This window comes from Sceloporus occidentalis, unplaced genomic scaffold (assembly GCF_023333645.1).
Source record: "Sceloporus occidentalis isolate IW3139 unplaced genomic scaffold, rSceOcc1.0.p SCAF_33, whole genome shotgun sequence".
Taxonomy (NCBI): Eukaryota; Metazoa; Chordata; class Lepidosauria; order Squamata; family Phrynosomatidae; genus Sceloporus; species Sceloporus occidentalis.
Window position 1 is genome coordinate 6,174,363 of NW_028317013.1, and position 24,787 is coordinate 6,199,149.

The 24,787-nt window shown below is 37.0% G+C and overlaps 1 protein-coding gene across 1 annotated transcript; it reads left to right on the forward strand.

The window, feature by feature from the left end:
• The first annotated feature begins 206 nt into the window (after positions 1-206).
• LOC149298381 (serine/threonine-protein kinase 38-like) lies at positions 207-23,655 on the forward strand. The gene is made up of 13 exons (XM_089487538.1): positions 207-337; positions 3,350-3,401; positions 6,274-6,396; positions 6,656-6,739; positions 13,623-13,746; positions 15,718-15,872; positions 16,665-16,767; positions 18,325-18,386; positions 19,437-19,554; positions 19,672-19,795; positions 21,135-21,230; positions 21,586-21,680; positions 23,525-23,655. The coding sequence occupies exons 1-13, from the start codon at positions 207-209 to the stop codon at positions 23,653-23,655; spliced, it is 1,398 nt and encodes a 465-aa protein (XP_089343664.1).
• Positions 23,656-24,787: the final 1,132 nt, after the last annotated feature.

Consider the following 24,787-nt stretch of genomic DNA (forward strand, 5'->3'; position numbering starts at 1 on the left):
TGATGGAGGCCTCGGTGGAAGTGCCAGCAGCAGCTGAGGTTACTCAGCAATTGAGAATTATATGTATACATTACATGTGACCAGGGTGTAATTGTAGAATATGGATAAACATATTGTTGTCTTCAAACTGAGGCCCAAGACTGTAATTTAATATGCTTTTTAATTGTCTAGTTCGTCATTGATAATTTTTTTCTTTTATAGCAGTAATGGCAATGACAGAGCAGAGCCCATGCTTCCCAATGAGCAATCACACAAAGGAACGAGTCACTATGACCAAAATGACATTGGAAAACTTCTACAGTAACCTTATCGCACAACATGAGGAACGGGAGTTGAGGTATTTAAATGCGCTATCCATACAGAGAATTGTCTGAGGAGTGTGTATTTTTGTATGGCCTGAAAATGTTGGTTTGGCTCATCAGATAACCAGCAGACATCTTATTTCCTTTAAGCAAAAGTCTTTTGTATTTACTTGTAAGCTTCAGACTTCCTTGTATAGTAAAACAGGGCCGGTGAGCTTTTTTCTATTTTTTTTTTCTTAAACCTGCATCGCTTTGATGTTGGTTCTCAAGTGCATGTGCACCAGAGTTCGGAAAAGGTTGGTATACTTGTATGTATGTATGTGTGCTTTCTACCTAGAGTTTGTCTATATGTGTCCACCCTGCACCATATTGTGTATGGAGAGCTTTTTGTGTAATCTATGTTTATGTTTAACATAACAAATGTAGGTTAGTTTAGATTTTTTTTTTTGGTGTGCATATTGCACCTAAATCAACCATTTATCGGATCCCCAAGAACTTCAAAGAGAGAGGTTCGGTTGTTTTGAAGAATGCACCAGGGCACCCAAGAAAATCCACCAAGTGCCAGGACTGTCTCTTAAAGTCGATTCAGCGCAGAGCTTGCTCAGGAATGGCAGCAAGCCGGTGTGAGTACCTCTGCATGCACAGTGAGGGCGGAGACTTTTGAACGATGGCCTAGTGTCAAGAAGGGCAGCAAAGAAGCCACTTCTCTCAAAAAACTATCAGGGACAAACTGATATTCTGCAAAAGGTACAGGAATTGGACTTCTAAGGACTGGGGCAAAGTCATTTTCTCTGAATCCCATTTCTGATTGTTTGGGGCATCCGGAAAAAAGCTTATGCGGAGAAGACCAGGTGAGCGCTTCCATCAGTCCTGTGGTACCAACACATCCGTCAAGAGCAACTTCTCCAAACCATCCAAGAACAGTTTGATGATGAACAATACCCTTTTCAGCATGATAGAGCACCTCGCCATAAGGCAAAAGTGATAAGTAAGAGGCTCGGGGAAACAAAACATCGAAATTTTGGGTCCATGGCCAGGAAACTCCCAGACCTTAATCCCATTGAGAACTTGTGATCTATCCTCAAGAGGCGATGGACAAACTAAAATCCACAAATTCTGACAAACTCCAAGCATTGATTATGCAAAAATGGGCTGCTATAAGTCAGGATCTGGCCCAAAAGTTAATTGATAGCATGCCAGGGCAGATTGCAGAGGTCTTCAAAAAGAAGCTAACACTGCAAATATTGACTCTTTGCATAAACCTAATGTAATTGTCAATTCGAACCTTTGACTTTTTGAAATGCTTGTAATTACACTTCATTATACTAAAGTAACATCTGCCAAAAATATGTAAGAACACTGATGCAGCAAACTGTGTCATTCTCAAAACTTTTGTCCATGACTGTATAGCCCCCCCCCATAGGCTCCACTATTGTGAGTGGATATCAGGAAACAAATGAAAGTATTTGCATTGTAGGATCTTGTCTGAATCTAGCAGGACAACCTCCCACGGTGTGAATTTGAAGAAACGAGGTTGGATATATTAGGAACTAAACACGGAAAGGATATCCAATATTATGAGTATTAATTTTTACTATAAGTGCATAGTATATGCTTACATTAAAAATAGTAACACATGAAGACTTATTTGTCTTTAAGGGAGTCTGTAAGTTACTGCCGGGTTCGTGTTGGCTCCACCTATGCCTGTTCTTATGCTCCTATGTCTGCATAAATGCATTTAAACTGGGTTCTTCTATATACATTTTATAGCTTTTGTGACAGTGACATGCTGTACAATATACATTTGATCCATAAAACTTCTATATAAAAATAAACAGATGTAAGCTTTAAGTCTATATGTATATTATATACTGTAAATCTTAATACAATATATATATATATATATATATATATATATATATATTTACTCACAGAGTCCATTGCACACCATTCCAAATATTCCAAGCCCGGTGCTAGTAACCAGCAGTTTCCATACAAAACACTTTCAAAAAGATGGTCAGCACTCCAGGTCTTTAAATTGACAATTTTCATTTTATTCAAAGTCAAGTCGACGTTTCAGTCATTACTGACTTTCATCAGGACCTGATGAAAGTCAGTAATGACTGAAACGTCGACTTGACTTTGAATAAAATGAAATTGTCAATTTAAAGACCTGGAGTGCTGACCATCTTTTTGAAAGTGTTTTTTATATATATATATATATATATATATATATATATATATATATATATATATATATATATATATATATATATATATATATATATTCGCCATCTAACTAAACTGCATGATATACAAAAGGTTTTAAAGAAATGTAATAGAGGTACATAAAACTATATATGTTACGGTGTGTGTGTGTGTATATGTGTATATATATATATATATATATTACCGTTTACTTTATTTGTACAGTGTTGAACTTACTAATATAGAAATTGAGAAGAGACACTCAAAATCTGAGTTTATACCATAGGGATGTAGACTATTAATAGTAAATATCCATCTTATATCAGTCTGTCCTAGTCTCTTAATGAAACCTTTTTTTTTCATATTTTGTCTTTTATTTTAAGTCTTGTTTCACTTTTTCTGCTTGTTCAAGAAAAATCTGTGCGATAGCTGTGTATTCTAACCGAATGATCTTTACGGGTATTTTTAAGCCAAGGTGTATAATGGCAACTACTTCAATGTAAAAGCTAACTACACCTGTTAGAGTGTATAAGTATATTTATAGTCACACCTTACATACGTTTCATGGATTTTGCAGATCTGCGTTATTTTATGTTTGTAAATTTGAAGAATACTTTTGCATTGTTTAAGTATTGTACCAATGAACAGCATTTTTGCATACTTATTTGATAAGGATTAATCTGTAGTGGTAAGTATACTGTAGCATTAAAATGATGTGTGCAAAGGCAGTTTTTTCTTATTTTAAAATATTTACAAAGTCTGGTAATTCATAATCTGTCATTTATATTTTATGCATCTTATTTGCAATTTTTATAACTAACAAAAACACTTCTGTGCAGGCAGAAGAGACTAGAAAAAGTCATGGATGAGGAAGGATTAAGAGACGAAGAGGTAAAAATGTTATGCCTGCATTCCTTAGTCTGATAAACATCACTGAATAACGTGACTGTTTCATTAATTCTGAAAACACCAAGGTAAAAATCTGTATTGACCTAAGATCTCTAGGTGTAATATAACACTTCTGCCCGTACTTTTACTGTTTAGAACATGCGTATAAAGTATAGGGCTTCATTACATCTGAGTAAGAAAATTCTGAGTTCCCTAAATCTTATGTAATTGTAACTTTTCTCCACCATATTACCGACCGTTGCATATGAAGGAAAACGCATTGTGTGTTTATTTACATATGTGTGAGATCAGATTCTTGAAAGATTTAATAGAGACATTTTCATGTTTCCTGTGTAGACAGGGCAGTGAATTAACTGCAACGTTTGTACTGGGGGCTGCCTAAAGGGCAAATTGTTAGGGATATTAATGAGACAAAATAGGCAAAAGCCAATATTTTATCACATACGCAAAATAACGACGCTATCAAATATTGTAGTACCACATCCACAATATGAATTTAAGGAGATACCCTATATTTTATCTCCGATCCTAAATTCTTTCAGATCGCCGAAAATTATAATTCAAATCAGATATATATCACCAAAATAATCAATCAAAAAAATATTTATTGTAAATACAATTTATAAAATCTATATATGGGTCACACAGTGCATAATATAAAACACAACGTTCTTAAAACATGTCAAAAATTAATCAATTCAAATACAATATATTATCGATAGTTATCAATATGAATTAGTACTATATGAGTCTAACACACAATTAATTTCCAGTCCACTCAGCAACCAAAATTTTATAATAATCAGGGCAGTAATAAAGATATCACTATCTCTCTAATATTAGTTCAACTAATATAACAAATTAAAAATAATTTAATTGTGTCTAAGAGTATTAGTGAAATTCCTAATAGATGCAAATAATGTCAAACTTCATCTATAGGTAAAAATACCTTTTCATTATTGTTATTATCACGGGTTATAAGCTGCAGTCTCACAAGCCGCCATATACAATAATGCAATATAGTACTTCCCAGAAACAGGGAATTCTATACGAAGAAGACAAAATTCATCTCTATTCAGAATAATAAAACAATTATATTTACCACCACTTGTTGCTGTTGTCCCACCGGTCCTTGTAGAAATTAATCCAGGTTAATTGGCAAGAAATTAAGTGGAAAAGAATATAACTTTCTACCAGTTATATAGGTTAGAACTCAAAGTAACTCCAAGAGTGAAATATGGTGCCAGAATCTTAAGATTCCAATTCTCTGGGGTAAATTTGGTGAATAAGTCCGTCCTCTTCCTTTTTTTTTTATTTTTTTTTATTTTTTTTTTTTATCCAAGACATAAGCTTAAAAACAGAGCTTATTATCATAGCCTCCACCTCTTGATTGGAATTCTCCAATCATAACGGTGGGTTTTACCCATTAAAATTAGGATTTCTACTCATATTTACACCGTTGTAATTTCTTAATTTACCTGTGAGAGACGCTCTGGTCTAAGAATTAACTTAAAACCATTACATATGTGTTTGGAATTTATCCTTGGTCACCCTAATCGCCAGGTGTTACCTCCTAGATAGTAACTCAGGCCTTGGTAGTCTTACCATGTATCCCCCATTCCAAGTTACATTTCTAAAGATATGCAGCGTCTACTCCTTAACTTTCTCATGGAAGATAACATTAATTGTATCATATATACGCTGAAACATCATTATACATGAATACTCCTTTGTTCTCTATTATAGAGGGAACAAGGACAAAAAGAAATCATCACTACATGATTAAGTAAAATAAAATGGATCTGACTCCATTTTGTGTTCATGTAAAGTACAGAATATATGGAATACATGTTTTCTATGATAAAATATCTGACAAAATGTTACTGTATTTTTTTGTTTAGTCCTCCATGTTATGGGTGAAAGCTAGAACAATTTTTTTTTTCTTTCTGATGGTGGCTTAAAAAGACAAATTGTAGGCAGATGTCCTTAAACACTGTACACTTCCAGTTACCATGAAGCAGTTTATAGATTATACGATATTTTTACTCTTACATATTTTTCCCTGATGCTGAATAAATGTTCTTTTAATAGGCATGAGTTAAATAGAGGTTAAGGTTATGTCCTTTTAGAGTCCTTATTGAGGAAGTAACAGGTAGTGATTTTTCAGGAAAATACTTCTGAAAAGACAGAATACAGATGGGTCTTCATACACGCCTCGTGTATGTAAGAAAATGATCATACCTTTCCGTAACTGAGGAAACCATAGACCGGCTATGAGAGCACACTGTCACGGTATATGACTAATTCAGCAGTACCAATATGCCTGGGTTGCTCATCTGGCAAATCGGGCAAACGCAGAGTGGCTCACTGACCGCCAACTCCCCATACTGAAATCAATATCTAATCTGCTGCTCCTGCATCAACTCAAGTGCTGCAGTGTGTGACTGCCAGCTGGATATGCCCAGCCGCAAGCTATGTGAGCAGTTCTGCCATTCGACGGCCGCCGTCTTTAGTATTAGGGCTGCTTTGCTATCCCCAGTAAAGGTCAAAGTACCAATGTTTAAATGTGTCTTGAAGCCATAGTAATGCAATGCAAATTCTTGTTACCCTGCATATATGTTATATGGCCTCATATAAACAGAGTAGGTCTGTTGACATGACTTGGCCATTATCTAATCCAGTTTTAAACCTGGCAAAAGCAAGTTAATTATAGGTTTCCAGTACAGCAGTTGTCACTTTCACCCCTAAAGAACTTGTATTGCTTGGGGAGAAGCTGTATGTAATTGTCGTTGAACTAAACCAAAACTGAATTTTAATAATCATAAAAGATCTGACATTTATTTTCACTGCATAGAAAAAGATGAGACGGTCAGCACATGCTCGAAAAGAGACAGAGTTTCTTCGACTGAAACGGACAAGGTTGGGGCTAGAGGATTTTGAATCCTTAAAAGTGATTGGAAGAGGTGCTTTCGGAGAGGTAAGAAAATGAGTATAGTGAAAAATTTCAGGTGCTGCATTTGTTTATTCCTTGTTACAGAAGTTGCATACCATTGTTTGCATCCGAGTACATGCATTCTAACATAACCATATTATCTTTTTAATTTAATATACTCCTAATGTGCCTATAGTCGAGTTTTTTTATTTTATATTTTTATACCTAATCTATTAAGACTGACAAACACATAGTTGTACACTAAAAATAATGTGTTTTTTTTGTTTTTGTTTTTTTTTTTTAGGTCAGACTGGTTCAAAAGAAAGACACTGGACATGTATATGCCATGAAAATATTACGTAAATCTGATATGCTGGAAAAAGAACAGGTACTGTTGCCATTTTAAAGTATATGTTGATATTTTATGTTTGTCCCTCCCAATACTTGTAGCTACTGTGGACATGCTTCTCTTTATCTACCCTTATTTTGAGTTTCTTTTGGAATTTCAGTGCTTTAAAGGGAGCGTAGCCTTTGGATTCCATTTTCGGCTTGGTACATAATTGCAAATAGTCCAGTGTGTTTTTTCCGTAAACATTTACTCAATAAGACTTCTAATAGGAAGAAGGGTGTGGTTTAGCCAGCGTGTTTGAGAAGACAAAAATATTCTCAGGCATGGGTACAAAACGAGAATATAAAGATAGGAAAGCCTAACAAGAGAAAAATGAGGAAGAGAAAACACACTATATGGTAAATAAGTTCTCATTCTGTACACCCAGGGCCACCAATTGTTTTCTGTAAATATGTAATACTGTAAAGATAGTACAGTAATGGTATACATACAGTGTGTTATCTGAAAATGTATTGGACTACATTACGACTGCCCCATGACTGCATTTGTTCCCTAAGCTCACCAGCCCACATCTACGAGTATGTACGTATGCATTAGCCCACAGCAGTTTTTGGAAAGCTTTTTTCATTATAAATAAATAAAGATCTATAAATAAATCTACCATTCCAATTTATAGTTGAAGATTTTGATAATATTATCAAAATCTATAAGCAATGGAGATTAACCCCTTCAGTCCCAGGGGTTTCTGGTACCTCAAGTCCTAGAACAATTTTGCCATTTTTGCGGTATGTCGGTTAAGCGATTATTCCCTTTTTCTGCGAATAGTGTGCCCATGTAAATTAAAGAAAGCTCTCTCTCTCCTTGAAAAAACAATATATAGACACCATAGTTAGATAATTAGCTGAAAACTTAGGATATGAAATTTAGTAAAAACATGCGAAAATTAGAAGAATTTTTTTTTTATATATTTTCCCCTCTGAATCCTCACAAACGTAGATAAAGCGAAGGAAAAACCCCTCTAAATGTATCAATTCAGGTGTCTTGATTTCAGAAATTCCTCATTTATATAGAATTTCCATACTTTCCCAGCACTTATAGGGAACATACTGTAAGGTGTACATTATTCTTAACAAAAGGTATGATGGTATTGCAACTCCAATTTTTAACAAACAAACCAAAAATACCCACAAAAGTATATATTTCTGTAAAGCAGACAACCCAGACTATCTTATCAGGGGTATTTGAGCACTGTTCACACAGCTATTTGGCCACCAATCACTGTCAAAGGTGACAGCAGAAATTATTTCCTGTGCTTTTTTCACCAACACAGGGTATGTGTTACGGCAGAGAAACCCAGCCAAAATTGTTTAGCTGCATCTCCTGGTTATGGAAATACCCCACATCCTTTAGTTTTTTTTCTTTCTTTCTTGAGGGCAATATCCATCCCTTGCATATACTACCCTATAGGGTAGTATTTTTTATACTTATGGCATAACTGGTTTGGGGGTTGTGAATGGGAGCAGGGGGTTATACCTTTTTAGATGTTGTGTTAAGGCAATGGGATGTAAGTGGGTTTTTTTTTGGTTTTTTTTTTGTTTTTATAATTTTGAAATTTTTTTATTTTTTTTAACATTAATGCCAGTGATGTCACAATTACATCACTTAGCTCACTTTATTGTTTTTTATTAGTGTTTTTTTTTTAAAAAAAAAATCACTAACACTTTTTTTTTTTTTTTGCTGATTTGTATTTCACCATGTGAGAAAAGTGCGAAACATGGTTTCCTGCTCTCCTCCCTGCTCGATCACACTGTGATCTCCATGCAAGTCCCCATAGACTTGCATAGAGATCAGTGTGTGATCACTGTCTCATCGGAGTGATCGGATATCCTGTCCTCAGATGACCTTCCGGGTGATGTCAGCAGTGTAAAACTGTAACAGGCAGCTGGTACAGGAATTTGGGCAGCAGAAAGCCAGCGATGTGTCCCTGCCGCAACAAGGACAGGACCGGTACCGGTATGTCCATAGGGGACTGAAGGGGTTAAACTTTTTTCCAAGGACATGTATAAGGTACACATTAAGCCAATATGGGTATGTCTGAGACACCTACATGCCCTGTGACGGAACCCTCCATCATTGGGGCCACTGGAGAAGCCTGACAGCCAGACTCCTCCCTACCGACTATGGGCCCTGGCTTTGTCATCAGTTGCTGAGGGGATTATCTTTGGCAGACAGGATATGCAACCAGGGAGTGACCACCATAGTTTTAGGTTCTACCACTACAGACATTTACCCTGGCAAAGCCATCCCTGGAACTGATTTAGATAATGGAGTTTGGGACCCCATTGTATTGTTAATCCCTTTACTGACCCTGTTGTCTCTGGGAGGCAGGTTAAGGGGGCGGTTTGTATCCCAATATCTTGATTTATGTTAATGTGTGCTTTGCAGGCTATATCCAGCCAGTTGTGTGAAATATAAAGCAGTCTTCTCTTTGCTTATACCCTACACGGAGTCTCGGCTAGTGACTGGGAAACCTGGGAAAGGGTATGTTGTCCCAGGCTAAGGGAGCACAAGTCAGCGGAGGTCGTCAGACTATCCAGCTCAGTGACATGCCCCATGTAAAGAATCAAAATATAGCAAGTTGAGTTACATTTTGATTCCTTATGGTAAGGGAACTTTGACGAAATCTCACTGATTTAACTATGTGTTATATTGGGCCAACCAAGCTCTTCCTGCAGCAGAAACTCTCTGGAGTTGGCTCCTCATAATGTATAGAGAAGTTAAGAAGCTGAAACTCCTGATTATTTGACTTTCAACGAATAAACTCCCTTTTACCTCCTATTTACTGGAACATTTAACCTATCGCTTAATGAACTTAAAAAAAAAAAAAAAAAAAAACATTCTTGATTGCACACTTCTGCAAACCTTTCATTATTATGACAAGTGTGACATGGCCTTTTCCCTGCTCAATTTTTGCATCCCTGTCCTGTACTTTTGGTCTCCTCCTCTGGCACTTGTCCCTCTCCAGTATTGCTCTTCTGTTAATGTCCTTCGTTGGTTGATGATTTCTGGAGCCTCTTTTTTTGTTCTCTATCTACACCTCCTTTCTTTGGAAATTAATATAATTGGATTACAGTACCACTAGCGGTGTGGAATTTTTAAAAAAATCTACTTGTCTAAGGGACTAAAATGGTAGCCCAATCTACTTGTCCCTCATGACAATCTATTTGCCCTGATAAAAAAAAAAAAAGTATTTTAATCAAAACTGTATTATAATAAAGTCTATGTATTAAATTAATGAAACTTGGCATATGTATTAACAATGTTATATTAATAACAGCACAGAGCCCATTATCCTGGGGACTTTACCTCATGAGTTTCTCCTCACATCTGCTAAAATGCGGAAGATCTGCTCCCCGCACTACTTCCTCCTCCAAGCTCTGGTGCACGCAGCCGGAAACAAAATGGGCTGCGTAAGAGCTTGGACATCTCGTCGGATATGAAATGACATCATATCCGGAAGAAAGCCCTATCTGTCCCTGAAAAAAATTTGTGTGGGCACACGAAACAAAAGAAGTGAATCTGAAGAACTCTGGTCCCAATTAGGCACACACTTGTCTTTTGTTCTCATTACACATGTTTAGCTTTATTGTTGATCATTACGTTAATGTCTGTCTTGATGCAAGATTGCTAACGTTGCTACTGGACACGTTCTAAGTATGATAGGCATTTTGTCACTCCTTGTCTGCCTAGCACAGACCACTTTAATCAGCCTCTTACATCTTTTTCTTGTACTTTAATTTGCTTTCACTAATTGTTCCTTTCTATCTTGGTTTATTGGACCTTACACATCCTCTTTCTTTTCCTCTCTTGCTTTTTACCTCTAGAATCATGTGCTGAGGGAATGAAGTAAGAAGAAGAATACCAGTCCCCTCTTCCTGCCTATTTGATCAATTTTATATTTCAGTCTTTTCCACATTTAGAATTTAGAAGTGGAGTGTTGAATCTCCATGTTCTGCGTTGTTTATGGTGTTAGCGATATTGTGGCACAATTCAGGGATATAAGGGCCAGGGAAATGGTGAGTAAAAAAAATCTCTTCATAAGTGTATATATATAGTTGGAAACCATAATTCTTAATCCAATTAAAAAAAACATGTCAATAAAGCCCACCCCTGCTGTTATATAACACTTGAAGATATTGAAGTCGATATTGTGTTCATGTGCCCTAGGCCTGACTCACAAACTAGCTTCACCAGGAGCTCCACTTTGGGCACTGTGAGTGTCCTGGACTGAGCACTTGGAAATTATGTCATGCCTCCATTCCACTCAGAGGCACACAAGAGACACTGCAGAGTAGTTAAATGCATAGTTAAAGGCCAGTTAAAAAGACTTGACATCTCTTAAACTTGTTGTTTAAGAGTTTGTGCTCCAGGGAGCCTGATCAGCCAGTGTAACACATGGGATCTTGCACCCACTGTAAACATGCCACTTTTGTTGGCCTCGATCAAAATATGCACAGAAAATACAGAAATGGAAGCACACCCTAAAAAGGCATATACGTTTGGATTCCAGGGTGCTGCTGAAATGACCAACATCTACACAAAACGCAAGAGGTTTTCCCGCTTAGACACTCATGCAATTCAAGTAATCTCTGGACACCATTAGTGAGTCACCATTAATAAGTTGGAGGTTCAGTTCCTTGGTAAGTAATGTAGCCACGTAAAAATTAGATAGGACTTGCCAAAATTGGGATACTTTATGGCCATATACTACATAGCGTTATGGAATCCCCAATGTTCATGCATCAGGTGTTTTTAATACAGTATTTGCTCAATTATAAGACGGCCCCCAAAATTTGAATATTAATTTAGAAAAAAAGCTTGAATATAACTGCCCTATAAGAAAAGTTTTATTAAATATGTAAACTATTTTTTTCATATTTTATATTTTTCATTTTTCCCACTCTTATTTGCCAACTTGCCCCACGGCTTGCTACTCTGTCCCCCAGTTATGCCTTACACCCCCCTGATATGCCTTATACCCCCCTACGTACCGAGACTTGTGTCTAGACAGTCTCCCTGGCTTTCTATGACTCGGCACCGAAAGGTCACGCTGGTGCTCAATCATAGAAGCCCTGGTGGAAGTGTCGGGTAGTAGCGGAGATTGTCTGCGTGATGCGCCTAAACAACCTCCGCTGCTGCTGGCCTGTACTTCTGCCGGGGCTTCTATGGTGGAGCACCGAAAGGTCATGTGCCGCTGGCGGTGTGTCCTAGAAGCCCCGGCAGAAGTACAGGCCAGCAGCAGCGGAGGTTGTTTAGGCGCATCACGCAGACAATCTCCGCTACTACCCGACACTTCCACCAGGGCTTCTGGTGTCTGCGTGATGCGCCTAAACAACCTCCGCTGCTGCTAGCCTGTACTTCTGCCGGGGCTTCTATGGTGGAGAACCGAAAGGTCGTGTGCCGCTGGCGGTGTGTCCTAGAAGCCCCGGCAGAAGTGACGGCAGCAGGGGAGGTTGTCTGCGCGCATCTTTCAACGGAGAGGAGGATCCAGGTCCCCTGCAGCTCTGCGGGGATCTTAGTCTTGTAGTCAGACCGCTATTTGATGTCTGATTATTAGATGACCTCGAATATAAGATAAAGGGGTATTTTTCGGAGCATGTGCTCTGAGAAAACCTTGTCTTATAATCAAGCAAATACGGTAGCAGTTTGAATTTTTGTGCCATTGTTTTATGTTCGACAGGGGCTAGACCACAGATTGTGGTTGCATCTCACCTCCCTAATTTGGCATAAAAGTGAACTTGGTAGTAGTACAGCAGGGTTTGTCAAACCACGGAAGTCTGAAAGAAATTCTCCAAATTACTGTTGAACTTTGTAAAGCATATAATTTATATACAGACTTTTGGCACCTGTATACAAGAATTTAAATCCCAAGTAGATTAATGGGTAAATATTTTATGATACTGTTTCCTAGGTTTATCAGGTTTATCCTAAATAATCTCTGTATACAAAAGCAACATTACAATGGAAATTCTTGGGGACGTAAAGCCAATGGACAATTAATTTGTACTTGCAGCTTTGTGACCAGAGGCTATACCAGTGAGTGTTAAGGTTTTGGCAGGCTACAAACATGGTACATACATGGTCTGTGGTTGCTGGATGTAGGATGTTGGATAGAGGAATCTGTTTTTCTGATCTAATCTGACCTGAATAAAAAGTTCTCAGTGAGGGGTTGTTGGTGGAAACAACTGTCCGTGGTAGTGAAGTGTTTCCAAGTGATCTATCACCACAGAATGTAAAATAGACATGGGAATTCTCAGTGAAGTCTTTTTCAGCAAGAGTGTCAATAGAGGAGTGAAAAGCTAGGTTTTTTTTTTCAGCACATTATTTTAATGATGGGCATATGTGCTAATTACAGCATGAACATGAGTGTAAACATGCAACATAATGGGTCATTCACCATTTGGCTTGTATTCTATATCTGATGTGCAGTTTACCCATACCACAAAGACAAGTTAAGCTAATCTTGGCTGTGGGAACTTTCTGAATCCACAGCTATCTTACAGCACTACTGAATCTAGTGGTAATAGATTCTGAAAGTACCTCCCATCACTGAAAAATTTGAAGTTTTTCCTGTGTTTACAATCATATTCTGTGCTTTAATATCCTTTTAGCCGTACCTGAAAACAAAAGTAGATTTAGCATGTAACTGCGTTATTTTTTGTAGAGCTGTATCAATGCAATTTTAAACCACCTCCTAAATTTTTTATTTTCCTTTTAGGTCATTGCATTTATATGTTTTAGGAGGACGTTACAGATTTTAATTTTTGACCATTCACAATTGGTGGTTAAAGGTCAAATCATACAGTTATTTTGGTGGTTTACTCTTAAGGTTCTTGCACCTCAACATTGTGTCTTGTTACAGGTTGGACACATTCGTGCAGAACGAGATATACTAGTTGAGGCTGACAGCTTGTGGGTGGTGAAAATGTTTTATAGCTTTCAGGACAAGCTCAACCTTTACCTTATTATGGAATTCCTACCTGGAGGTAAGATCAGAACAGTGAATCAAAAGGCCCTATAACATAAAGAGAATTATAACCTTAAAGCCCCATAATGGTTAATTTTATAGTACGATGCAGTTAATATGTGGTGAATTTTCATGAAATCCTCATTGCAAGTGCATGAGTGAAGTCTGGAAAATCCCCTTTTCGCAACCCCAGCTATTTGCCAGGCAGGAGATGTCTTCGGCCACGACCACCTAGGAATACACCAGCTATTATTTGTATTTTAATGCATGTGATAGCTGTGTGTCCCCTTGCAAACACATGCCCAATTAATATACGTGCTACCAGTCGGCTCCATCTCTCATGTGTTGTGGGTGGGACAAACATCTATGCACATGTGCGGTAAGTGCTTCAAACAGCTAATCAGTGGTGTGAATCATCAGACCATGGGACACATGTTTACGAAAAAGGTGCTTATTATATAAATTATGTAGTTATTTTATAAAGTACTTTTTAATTTTTAATGTTTAAATGACTGCCTGCTACACTGGAGCCAGTCAAGACTGGCCACCCGGCACACAGATGAAATGCCCAGTGCGCTGGTGGGTGATAGGACCGCACACTTCTGTTACTAAGGGAGATCAGGTTCTTCAGTGGGCTGGACTCTGCAAGAGTATACATAACTGGTCCAGCTCTGTACTTTTTAACAATGATACAAATGCATTTGTGGAGTCCATTATGTTCAGTTACCCCTTTGGACAGATCACATATAATCTGGCTGCATGCTAGCAGCGGTAGGTATGGCATACTAAAGCATGTGAAATCAATGGGATTTATTCAGTAAAGAGAGTATTTAACTCTCAATTTACTTTTCATTATAAAGGACCAACACCAGCAAGTTTCCCCAGCATCAAAAGCTTAGTTGGCCCAGTATAATTCAATGTGTACAGAGAATTTGAAGAAGTCTCACTGATCTAAGAGTAGTTATGCTGGGCCATTCCTGATGTAGAGGTTCACTAGGGTTGACTTAATGTTTAGGGCTGCAACTATTATTTTCATAATAGATTAGTCGGCCAATTATTTTTTCGATTAATCGGAAAATTTTTTTTTTCATTTATTTAAAATAATTTAATAAACAAAAGGATGTCAAAAACAAACAGCATAATAAAAAAAAAAATAAACTCCCAATCTGCTCCCCCCCCAGTTATGCACACTTGAGCCCAGGCTTGCCACACTGCCTCCCAGATATGCCTTATATCCCCTTTATGCCTTATGCCCCTCTGATATGCCACTCTGTCCCCCCAGATATGCTGCTCTGCCACTGTGCCCCCTGATATGCATTATAACCCCCTATATGCCACTCTGTTGCATATGTCCAATTTCAGTGTTACTTTTAATAAAAGTGGTTAACACACCAACACAAAATCTAACTATATATATATAATATATATATAAATAATATATGTAACCGCAATCACACTCCTATCATGCCCTGGCAGCCAGCACATGCTAGAACTTGGGCATGATAGGAGGGTGATTACAGGCTCCCTATGCCATGCCACCCCACACACACACTCATATACTCATTAATTTACAGATACTCATTAATTCCCTTAATACTTCTTCTAGAGAAGGGGTCCCGTAGAAACCTAGTTTTTTTTATCCATTCAGTTTTTTTCTAAAATAACACTGTAAACTTCTTTGTATATGAGGTGCTGTACAGTATCCTTTAGCCAATAGTTGTATGTTCCAGTTCCCATAGACAGCATCACCTGAAAGAGGCCCTGTGATGTAAGAAGTATTTACACCTCACCTCGCATCAATGTAAAATTAGGTCTCAATAAAAAGTATTTTAATACATTAATCTTATTCCTACACAAACCATAATTGAACATGTAGATCAACAATAGAAGGGCCGTATAACAAACACATACATAACTATTTATAAAGTAGCTAAAGCATTTTTAATTTTTGAATGGTTTTTTTTTTTTCCCCCCCTCTCTCCCCACTAAGGTGACATGATGACCTTGTTAATGAAAAAAGACACCCTAACGGAGGAAGAAACACAGTTTTACATTGCTGAGACTGTGCTGGCAATTGATTCAATCCACCAGCTGGGGTTCATCCACAGAGATATCAAACCAGATAATCTCCTTTTGGATAGCAAGGTACTTAAACCGTTGAGCTCTGGGTGTGAGGGCACATTTTCTTCTGGAGACAGGGTTGATTTTTATAATTATGCCTAGTTTGAGGGAAAAGGGATTCTTCCATAGTAGCAAAACCACAAAAAAAAACCCTCAAAGAAACATTGTTTTCCAGTAATATTTCCCTGTACACTCCAAACCAATTAGTAAAATTAATGGGAACTATCATTTTCTTAAATGCTTCTACCCCCTCCTAACTTCATCTGGTAGATGGTTGTACACACATTTAGAATGCACACACAGCCCATGTAGATGTATATACAACAGTTTAGGCACACATAAGAAAATGTAGAATTCCATAATCATGGAGATAAGCTCATTAGTTTCTCTTTTATTGGAGAGGGGGACATAGATATATTTAAATAAATAAATATATATATATATATATATATATATATATATATATATATATATATATATATATATATATATAAATGTTGATGAGTTTTCTTATCATTACATTAAGTTGGAGGGAGTTTTAAGTTTATTTGTGCAAAGTGAGATAAAATCCGATATTTGTTAATGCTAACAACATACATCACTGTATTGTATTTTATGTTGAAGGAGACAATATTTTTTTATTTTACCATAGGGTGTTTTATATAAATAGCCTCACAATAAAAACACATGCAATAAATAATAAGCAGGTGCTAACAGTTATTGAAGGTTAGGAGTTATAAAATGAACCTAATCCAGCCAATATTTTAGTAACTACTTAAAACATTATTTCAAGACATTGTTTGTTTCCTGTTTTAGGGACATGTCAAGCTCTCCGATTTTGGCCTTTGTACTGGTCTGAAAAAGGCTCATCGGACTGATTTCTATAGGAATTTAAATCATAGTCTGCCAAGTGACTTCAGTAAGTATGCTGTCCTGTCCTGGTGTGTGTTTGGGTGTCGGTGTGGCACAGTCTCTCCTGGTGTGTGTGTGTGTTTGGGTGTCGGTGTGGCACAGCCTGTCCTGGTGTCTGTTTGGTCATCTGTTTCTTGGCACTTAATGTAGGAATAAAAAGAACTATTTAATTTTTACTTATCCAGAGATAAAACGCCCTCCTGAATTTGTAACCACTTCAGAGGACAAAACTTTCTAGGCCCAGAAATCAGTGAGAGGAAAAGTAAAGGTTTTGTGTTATTTACTCTATTTAAATCTCCATATCTTATTAAAATGTGTACGATTACCTTTTTTTGTGTACTGATTTACTCCCAATCCCATCATTTAAGGTTCTATCCTATATTATCTGCTGAGCACTGAGGTTCTCTTTATCCAGTACACATGGGTACCGAGCAGTTAAGATTCTGTCTATTTTATTCATTTCCATAAAAAGGCCCACCAAATTCCTCAGCTCCAGGCACATGATACTCTCCATCTGCCCAAAAAATTCTAAGAAGTATTTTTTTTTATCTCATGGACAAAATGTGAGAATGTATATTATATCATACAATCACTTTATAAGCGTTTGTAAGCGCATACCGAATACGCTGCATGTATAGTTTGAACACAATATGCTTAATTTTTATTTTTTTTACAATTTGCCAATTAAAAAAAAATTTTCTTTTTAATTTTGAAAATCTGGTCACCTTACTGTAGAGATTGTACCTCAAAGCAAAATCAGCCCAGTACTCTAAAAACCCAAAGCCCTCCTTACGCCAAGACCCTCAGCCATGCATTATTATTATTATTATCTTTTATTTATATAGCGCCAACAATTTACGCAGCGCTTAATACAATACACATATTCAAGGGGTATTACAAGAAGAGAATTGAGGGACTAACACAAGCCGATACATTAGGTGGAGAGAGCCTTGCTCGCAAGATTACAATCTTGCATTAAGCTGCCTAATCTCCTGCTGTCTTTCTGGTCTAGCCCATGGGACAGATAATATCACCGAGAATACCTTGGAGATACATTTCCCAATCTTACTCCCTGAAACCCTAAAATTACCTTTTATAACTCTCCATCTTGCTCTCACCAATGGATCCTTGTCAGTCTGTCTTAGAAATCTGCTCTGTCTGTAACATGCTGATATACAGCATAAAATGCTTCACATCCATTCTATACTGCAATGCTGCATGTGGTTGGGAAGTCTGCTTTAAAATATATCAAAGCAATTTTTTTGAATAATTTTCATTTTGGCAGTGTGCTTGATGTCAAATAACTTGCAGAAGCATAACATCTGAGACATTGTTAATTGTTAAGCAGTTCAGTTACCATGCCCATTATAGCAGTCTTATTATCATGGCTGAAACAATTTTATGTCAAATTCCATTACATAAAAATGCTTGTGGAATGGCCCTGTGTATTTTCTTGTTGAACATACAGTATATGTTAAAAGACTGTTTAATGAACAACTGCCCTTATGTGAGGCAGACTGTCCTCAGATGTTTTTTCCATATACCTATTTTTTTCTTTCTACAGGTTTTCAAAATATGAATTCCAAAAGGAAAGCAGAGACCTGGAAAAGAAACAGACGGCAGTTGGTATGTTGTTGTATCAGGTTTTCAGTTAAAATTGCCAATGAATCCATATCCAGGGCTTGTTCACTATTTCTGATAATTACAATAATTGTCAATAATGATTACAATCTCAGATAAAGAGTGAACTCTAAAGTACAAACTATGGAAAGGCGCACCATAATATAAACAATAATTTTAAAAATACAACTACATTCATGAAAATAAAAATGTACAAGAAATGCAAATTGTAATTAGAGATAAAAGATCTCTGATAGATGCCTTAAGCTTCTTCTTAAAATAGTTTTATATATTGTATTATATTATTCATATCATAAATATATATAATATTTTGAGTTGTATCTAATATAATGGAGAGCAGAAGTTAATATAAGATTGCAGTTAATTTAATATATGTTAAGTTAATATAAAGATTGCAGTTTTCCCATAGCATTAACTACTAGATGACTGAGTATGTAATAGTACGTCCTATGGTTTTCGCACTGACAGGGATGTATCCTTGCCAGTACACCGGAGATCGGGGTGTTTTTAGACAGCCTGGGGTCTCATCGGTCAGCAGGAGCTATCTTCGTGCTGACTGCTCCGTGTAGCGGAGCTCATCACAAGCACCTGTTACCCCAGGATAATGGAGAATGCTGCCAGTGTCAGTCCTGAAACTGAAAAGCTTCCCATAGGGTCTATCTAGACCATCCTGAAACTTCTGATGAGCTGATCCCAAGTACTGCAATCAGCAGTGCAGGGCTTACTGAGAGCCCTGCTTACTGGTCTCTGTTTGATTTGCAGAAGTAAGCGCCTCATTTATGAAAGAAATTCTTACTAAAATTGTTTTTTTTCCCCTCAAATTTTGCTCAGAATAAATGAGACTATAAAAATAGTGTTCTAAAGATCCCTTATTGTCCTTGAAAATGTATAATTTGTGTAGGTAGCCTCAACATAATTGAGCAAAGAAATGCTAAAAATGGCAAATATAAAAGCTCTGGTCACTTAGGTGGGTAAATCCCTCTGTTATGAAGGAGTTAATGATCATGGCGTTATGTTTATCATCTTATCTTTTAGGCATTTTCTACAGTTGGTACTCCAGACTACATTGCTCCAGAAGTGTTCCTGCAAACTGGCTACAATAAGCTGTGTGACTGGTGGTCATTAGGGGTCATTATGTATGAGATGTTGATTGGTAAGGAGATTAGATTTATACTTTTCACAACCTGATCAATTACACAAGTGGAATTTCAAATATGTTATGTTTGTGATATATTGTGTGTATACATATACATGTTTTGTTTTGTTTTAGGTTATCCTCCTTTTTGTTCTGAAACTCCACAAGAAACATACAAGAAAGTTATGAACTGGAAAGAGACATTAACATTTCCACCTGAAGTTCCTATTTCAGAAAAGGCAAAAGACCTTATTTTACGGTATGCACCTTTTTGCTACATGGACATAGTATTCTAGTACATGGAGTGTAGTTTTAATTGCACAGTAAGCCTTTACTTGCAGGGACAGAATAACAATCGCAATACACATTTTTGCTTTTTCATCTTTTTTTCTTACTGGCAGACACTAGTTGTAAGGGGTAATAAAAAAAAAAAAAAGTGACAGTACTACTATGCAGTCTCCTTTTTATAGCTCTATTGCCAGCGAAGGAACATTACATGTGAAATTAAATGATTCGTTTTTAAAAATGAGTTAAATATTTCTCACCTTAGGATTTATAACGACAAGTGAAAAGAAAATGCGCCTTTGTTGGGGGGGGGGGGGATGTATTGTGTTTTTAATATCATGTTTCCGTTCGCTTAATGGAGCTATTCCGCTAACCTTAATATTTAAACATGAATAAACTGAGATCTTCTAAGGTTTTTTTCTCTCAAATTGCTCAATAAATGTTTTGTGTTTAGTAGAACTGCACCTTTAATCATATAACAGATAAGATAATTATGCATGATTGCAGAACACGTTAAATGGAATGATGGCAATGCTCTTGCAGTGTTATTTATTTATACTTTATATTTTCAGATTTTTGTATACATAGCGGGGAAAAAAAAACTTTACATATGTAAGGTGCAATAGTAGAATCCTGTACAGCTGTTACAATCAAGTCTGCCCTCAAGCTATTACCAGTATATTGTACAAAATCATATTCATGCAACAGTCATTACATATAGATCTTTACAAAGCCTGCACAAGCCACTAGAAAAGGGTCCGTGCATTGTTGTTATGCATGTAAGTAACCTCAAATACAAGCAGAGTAAAACAAAGGGATCAAAACCCAAGAACAAAAATTTAACCCTTTAACAATCATTGGGGGATTTCTAAGAGTATAAAGCTGTGGGACGGGACTTGCAGGTCGGTCAGTTAGACCTTAGAACAGAACAAGCTCTTAATAATACAGGTGAAATATGCAAAGAAGGATTTCGAAGCCATAGGTCCCAAATTTTGCTGAATGACTTCTGGGAGTCAAGTAACAGGGCTGACATTCCTTCCATTTTGACCATATCTCCTATTTTGCTCTTAACTAGTAATAATGTTCTTGTTTTGTAACCTTCAAAAGGCCACACTTAATTAGTGCCAAGTGCTGTCTGCAAAACCCTTAATTGCCCTTGGTTAGACTATGACACTACATCTTAGAGTTGTTTATGAAAGTTGCAAATCTTAGGTGTTTTTAAAACAACAGTATGAGTAGTAGGCTCTGAATAATGTACAGGTATATACAAACTAATTGTATCAATCATCTTATTTATGGTATTTGTTCCCCAGATTTTGCTGCGAATGGGAGCAACGAATTGGAGCTTCGGGTGTAGAAGAGATAAAGACCAACCCTTTCTTTGAAGCAGTTGACTGGGAACATATAAGGTAAACAAGTGTAGGGTAATAATAAAGAAAAGTAAAGAAACTGTACTGTAGTTTTGCATTGAGAGAGTAGTTTGAATTAGACAGTCTCAGATCATTTTCAATATTTACTACAATTCAGTTCTTAGAAAATGTGTAGATATCTCTAATATAGCATTTAATTCCACAGTAAGTAATGGATAAGAGAAAGACAGGTTTTTTTGGGGGGGGGGGGGGAGGGCATATTCTTAAAGGGACAAGTGCGAAACATTCTTTACCGATCCTGCTTGGCACAATGGCGTACCCCTTTAAATTCTTATACAGCTATTTACTATGCAAAATATATCTGTCTTTAAAATTCATATGTTTCTTTCTAAAGGGAAAGACCTGCAGCTATTCCTATTGAAATAAAAAGCATTGACGACACTTCAAATTTTGATGAATTTCCAGATTCAGATATTCTTAAACCAATGAGTAAGTTATCATCATATCAATGAAGAGTGGTGATTTTGCAACAGCTTTGTAAGAAATGTAGGCCAGAAGTGTAATGCAGTTGTAGGGTATGTTTTTACTACAGCAGGGAAAGTTATATAGTGCACTGTACAGTCGTGGTCAAAAGTTTTGAGAATGACACATATTTCACAAAGTCTGCTGCCTCAGTTAAATGATCGCAATTTTCATATACTCCAGAATGTTATGAAGTCCTGCTTTGCCATGAAAATTAACTTAATCCCAAAAAACATTTCCACTGCATTTCAGCCCTGCCCTAAAAGGACCAGCTGACATCATGTCTGATTCTCTCGTTAACACGGGTGAGCATGCTGACGTGGACAAGGCTGGAGATCGCTCTTATGGTGATTGAGTTAGAATAACAGACTGGAAGCTTTAAAGGGAGGGTGGTGCTTGAAATCTTCTTCCTCTGTTAACCATGGTTACCTGTCATTGCTTTGCACAAAATGGGCTTCACAGTCAAGGATATTGGTGCTGGTAAGATTGCACCTAAACCAACCTTTTGTCATCAAGAACTTCAAGGAGAGAGGTACAGTTGTTGTGAAGAATGCGTCAGGGCGCCCAAGGAAGTCCAGCAAGCGCCAGGACTGTCTCCTAAAGTTGATTCAGCTATGGGATCGGGGCACCACCAGTGCAGAGCTTGCTTAGGAATGGCAACAGGCAGGTGTGAGTGCATCTGCACGCACAGTGAGGCGAAGACTTTTGGAGGATGGGCTGCTGTCAAGAAGGGCAGCAAAGAAGCCACTTCTCTCCAGGAAAAATATCAGGGACAGACTGATATTCTGCAAAAGGTACAGGGATTGGACTGCTGAGGACTGGGGTAAACTCATGTTCTCTGATGAATCAGATTTCCAATTGTTCGGGGCATCCAGAAAAAGGTTATTTGGAGAACAGTAAAGCATCCTGAGACCATTCATGTGTTGGGTTGCTTCTCAGCCAAGGGAGTGGGCTCACTCACAATTTTGCCTAAGAACACAGCCATGAATTAAAGAAAGGTACCAACACATCCTTCAAGAGCAACTTCTCTCATCCAAGAACAGTTTGATGACGAGTAATACCTTTTTCAGCCTGATAGAGCACCTTGCCATAAGGCAAAAGTGATAAGTGGCTCGGGGAACAAAACATCAAAATTTTGGGTCCATGGCCAGGAAACTCCCCAGACCTTAATCCCGTTGAGAACTTGTGGTCAATCCTCAAGAGGCAGGTGAACAAACAAAAACCCACAAATTCTGACAAACTCCAAGCATTAATTATTCAAGAATGGGCTGCCATCAGTCATGTCAGGGCGTACAGCATGTCGGGGCGTATTGCAGAGGTCTTGAAAAAGAAGAGTCAACACTGCAAATATTGACTCTTTGCATAAACCTATGTAACTGTCAATAAAAACCTTTGACTTTTTGAAATGCTTGTAATTACACTTCAGTATACTAAAGTAACGTCTGCCAAAAATATCTAACACTGATGCAGCAAATTTTGTGAAGACCAATACTTGTCATTCTCAAAACTTTTGGATGTGACTGTAGTATAGTATGATGATGCAAAGAGTAGAGGTTGTCATTATCTTGATGTACACATTTTTCACTGTGTTACTGAAGAAACATCTGTGTTTCATTTAAAATGCTAAAATCACAATTAAGCATTGAAAATATAAATGACCACATCTGCACAGTACAGATCACATGTGGCATGCAAGATATATACAGTATTTACTCAGTTTGTTTTACTGTTGATTAGTCTCAATCACACTTGCATTATGGAATTCTGACATATACAATGTCTAGTAACAAATATTTTATTAATGATTTTAGGTGTGGCCAGCAATCATCCTGACACAGATTTCAAAAACAAGGACTGGGTCTTTATCAACTACACATATAAGCGCTTTGAAGGACTTACAGCAAGAGGTGCCCTTCCATCCTTTATTAAACCAAAGAAATGAAGCATTTTTGGATAGGACATGTTTGCTTCTTTGCTGTCTCCCTCCTAGCCTGGAACCTTTAGAGCATATGGGTGCCTTTAAACAAAGCAGCATACAAAAAAGGACAACCAAGCTTCTAGAATTTTTGATATTGTTTGTTTCCTGGAAAACTATATAACCTGTCACTTTTCTCAGAAGAAGAGATTCTCATGCACAGCCACTTAAGGTCCATCCATCTGTTGATGTTCAATATTTTTGTTTGACATTTGAAACCAAGAAACATGCCGTTTTCACAGCACTTCAGATCTTTGTTTTTTGTTATAATTTGCAAATACTTGACTAAGAAATCATGGTGTATTTTCATTTTGAGCATAGACATTTTGCTGACTCTATAGACGGATTATTTACACTGGGTTTAGTTTACTTGTAGATATCTTGTAACTTCACAGAGCCCCAGTATGAGACCGTAAGATGCTTTTAAACACTTATTTTTGAATGTCTGATTTAGTTTTCATACTTCTCATTTAAGAAAAAAAAACATCCTTTGTAAAGAGTTGGTTCTATGCAGACAAACAAATGAATTGCTATAATTCCATTAACCTTACAAGGCACATATTTATGAGACTCACTTCAACCTGATGGTTTCTCTAATTTTGGAACTAGAGTTTTTCTTTATTAAAGTGAACTTGCTTTTCTTTTTGTGTATTTTTATAGCATTATTGTGATAAGTGCCTTATCTTTCAAAGCATTATTTGAGTTTTTAATTGCTAGAGCACTCATCATTTGTTTTACTTTGCAACATATTTTAAATGGTAAAGATGACTTAGCAAGTCTGAGTCTGGTCGATTTATGGTGAATATTGTAAAGTGTTAGCTGGTGTATCTGTCTATGAGGCAGGCGTGGACCACCAGTAGCTATCTAGATCTTATGATCCTTGGCCAGGAACTCACTAGACATGGACAGGTTAATTCCAAAAACTCATCTAAACCTACATATTTTATTGAATGTAATACTTTTCTAAGTACTCCTAGTACTGTTGAATGTCCAAAATCATTCTTAAAGGTATAGAGTTGTACCAAGTTAGCCATAAAAAGAGAGAAATAAAATTTGGTAAAGATGATCCCTTTGTTGGCTAACTTACGTATAATGGAAT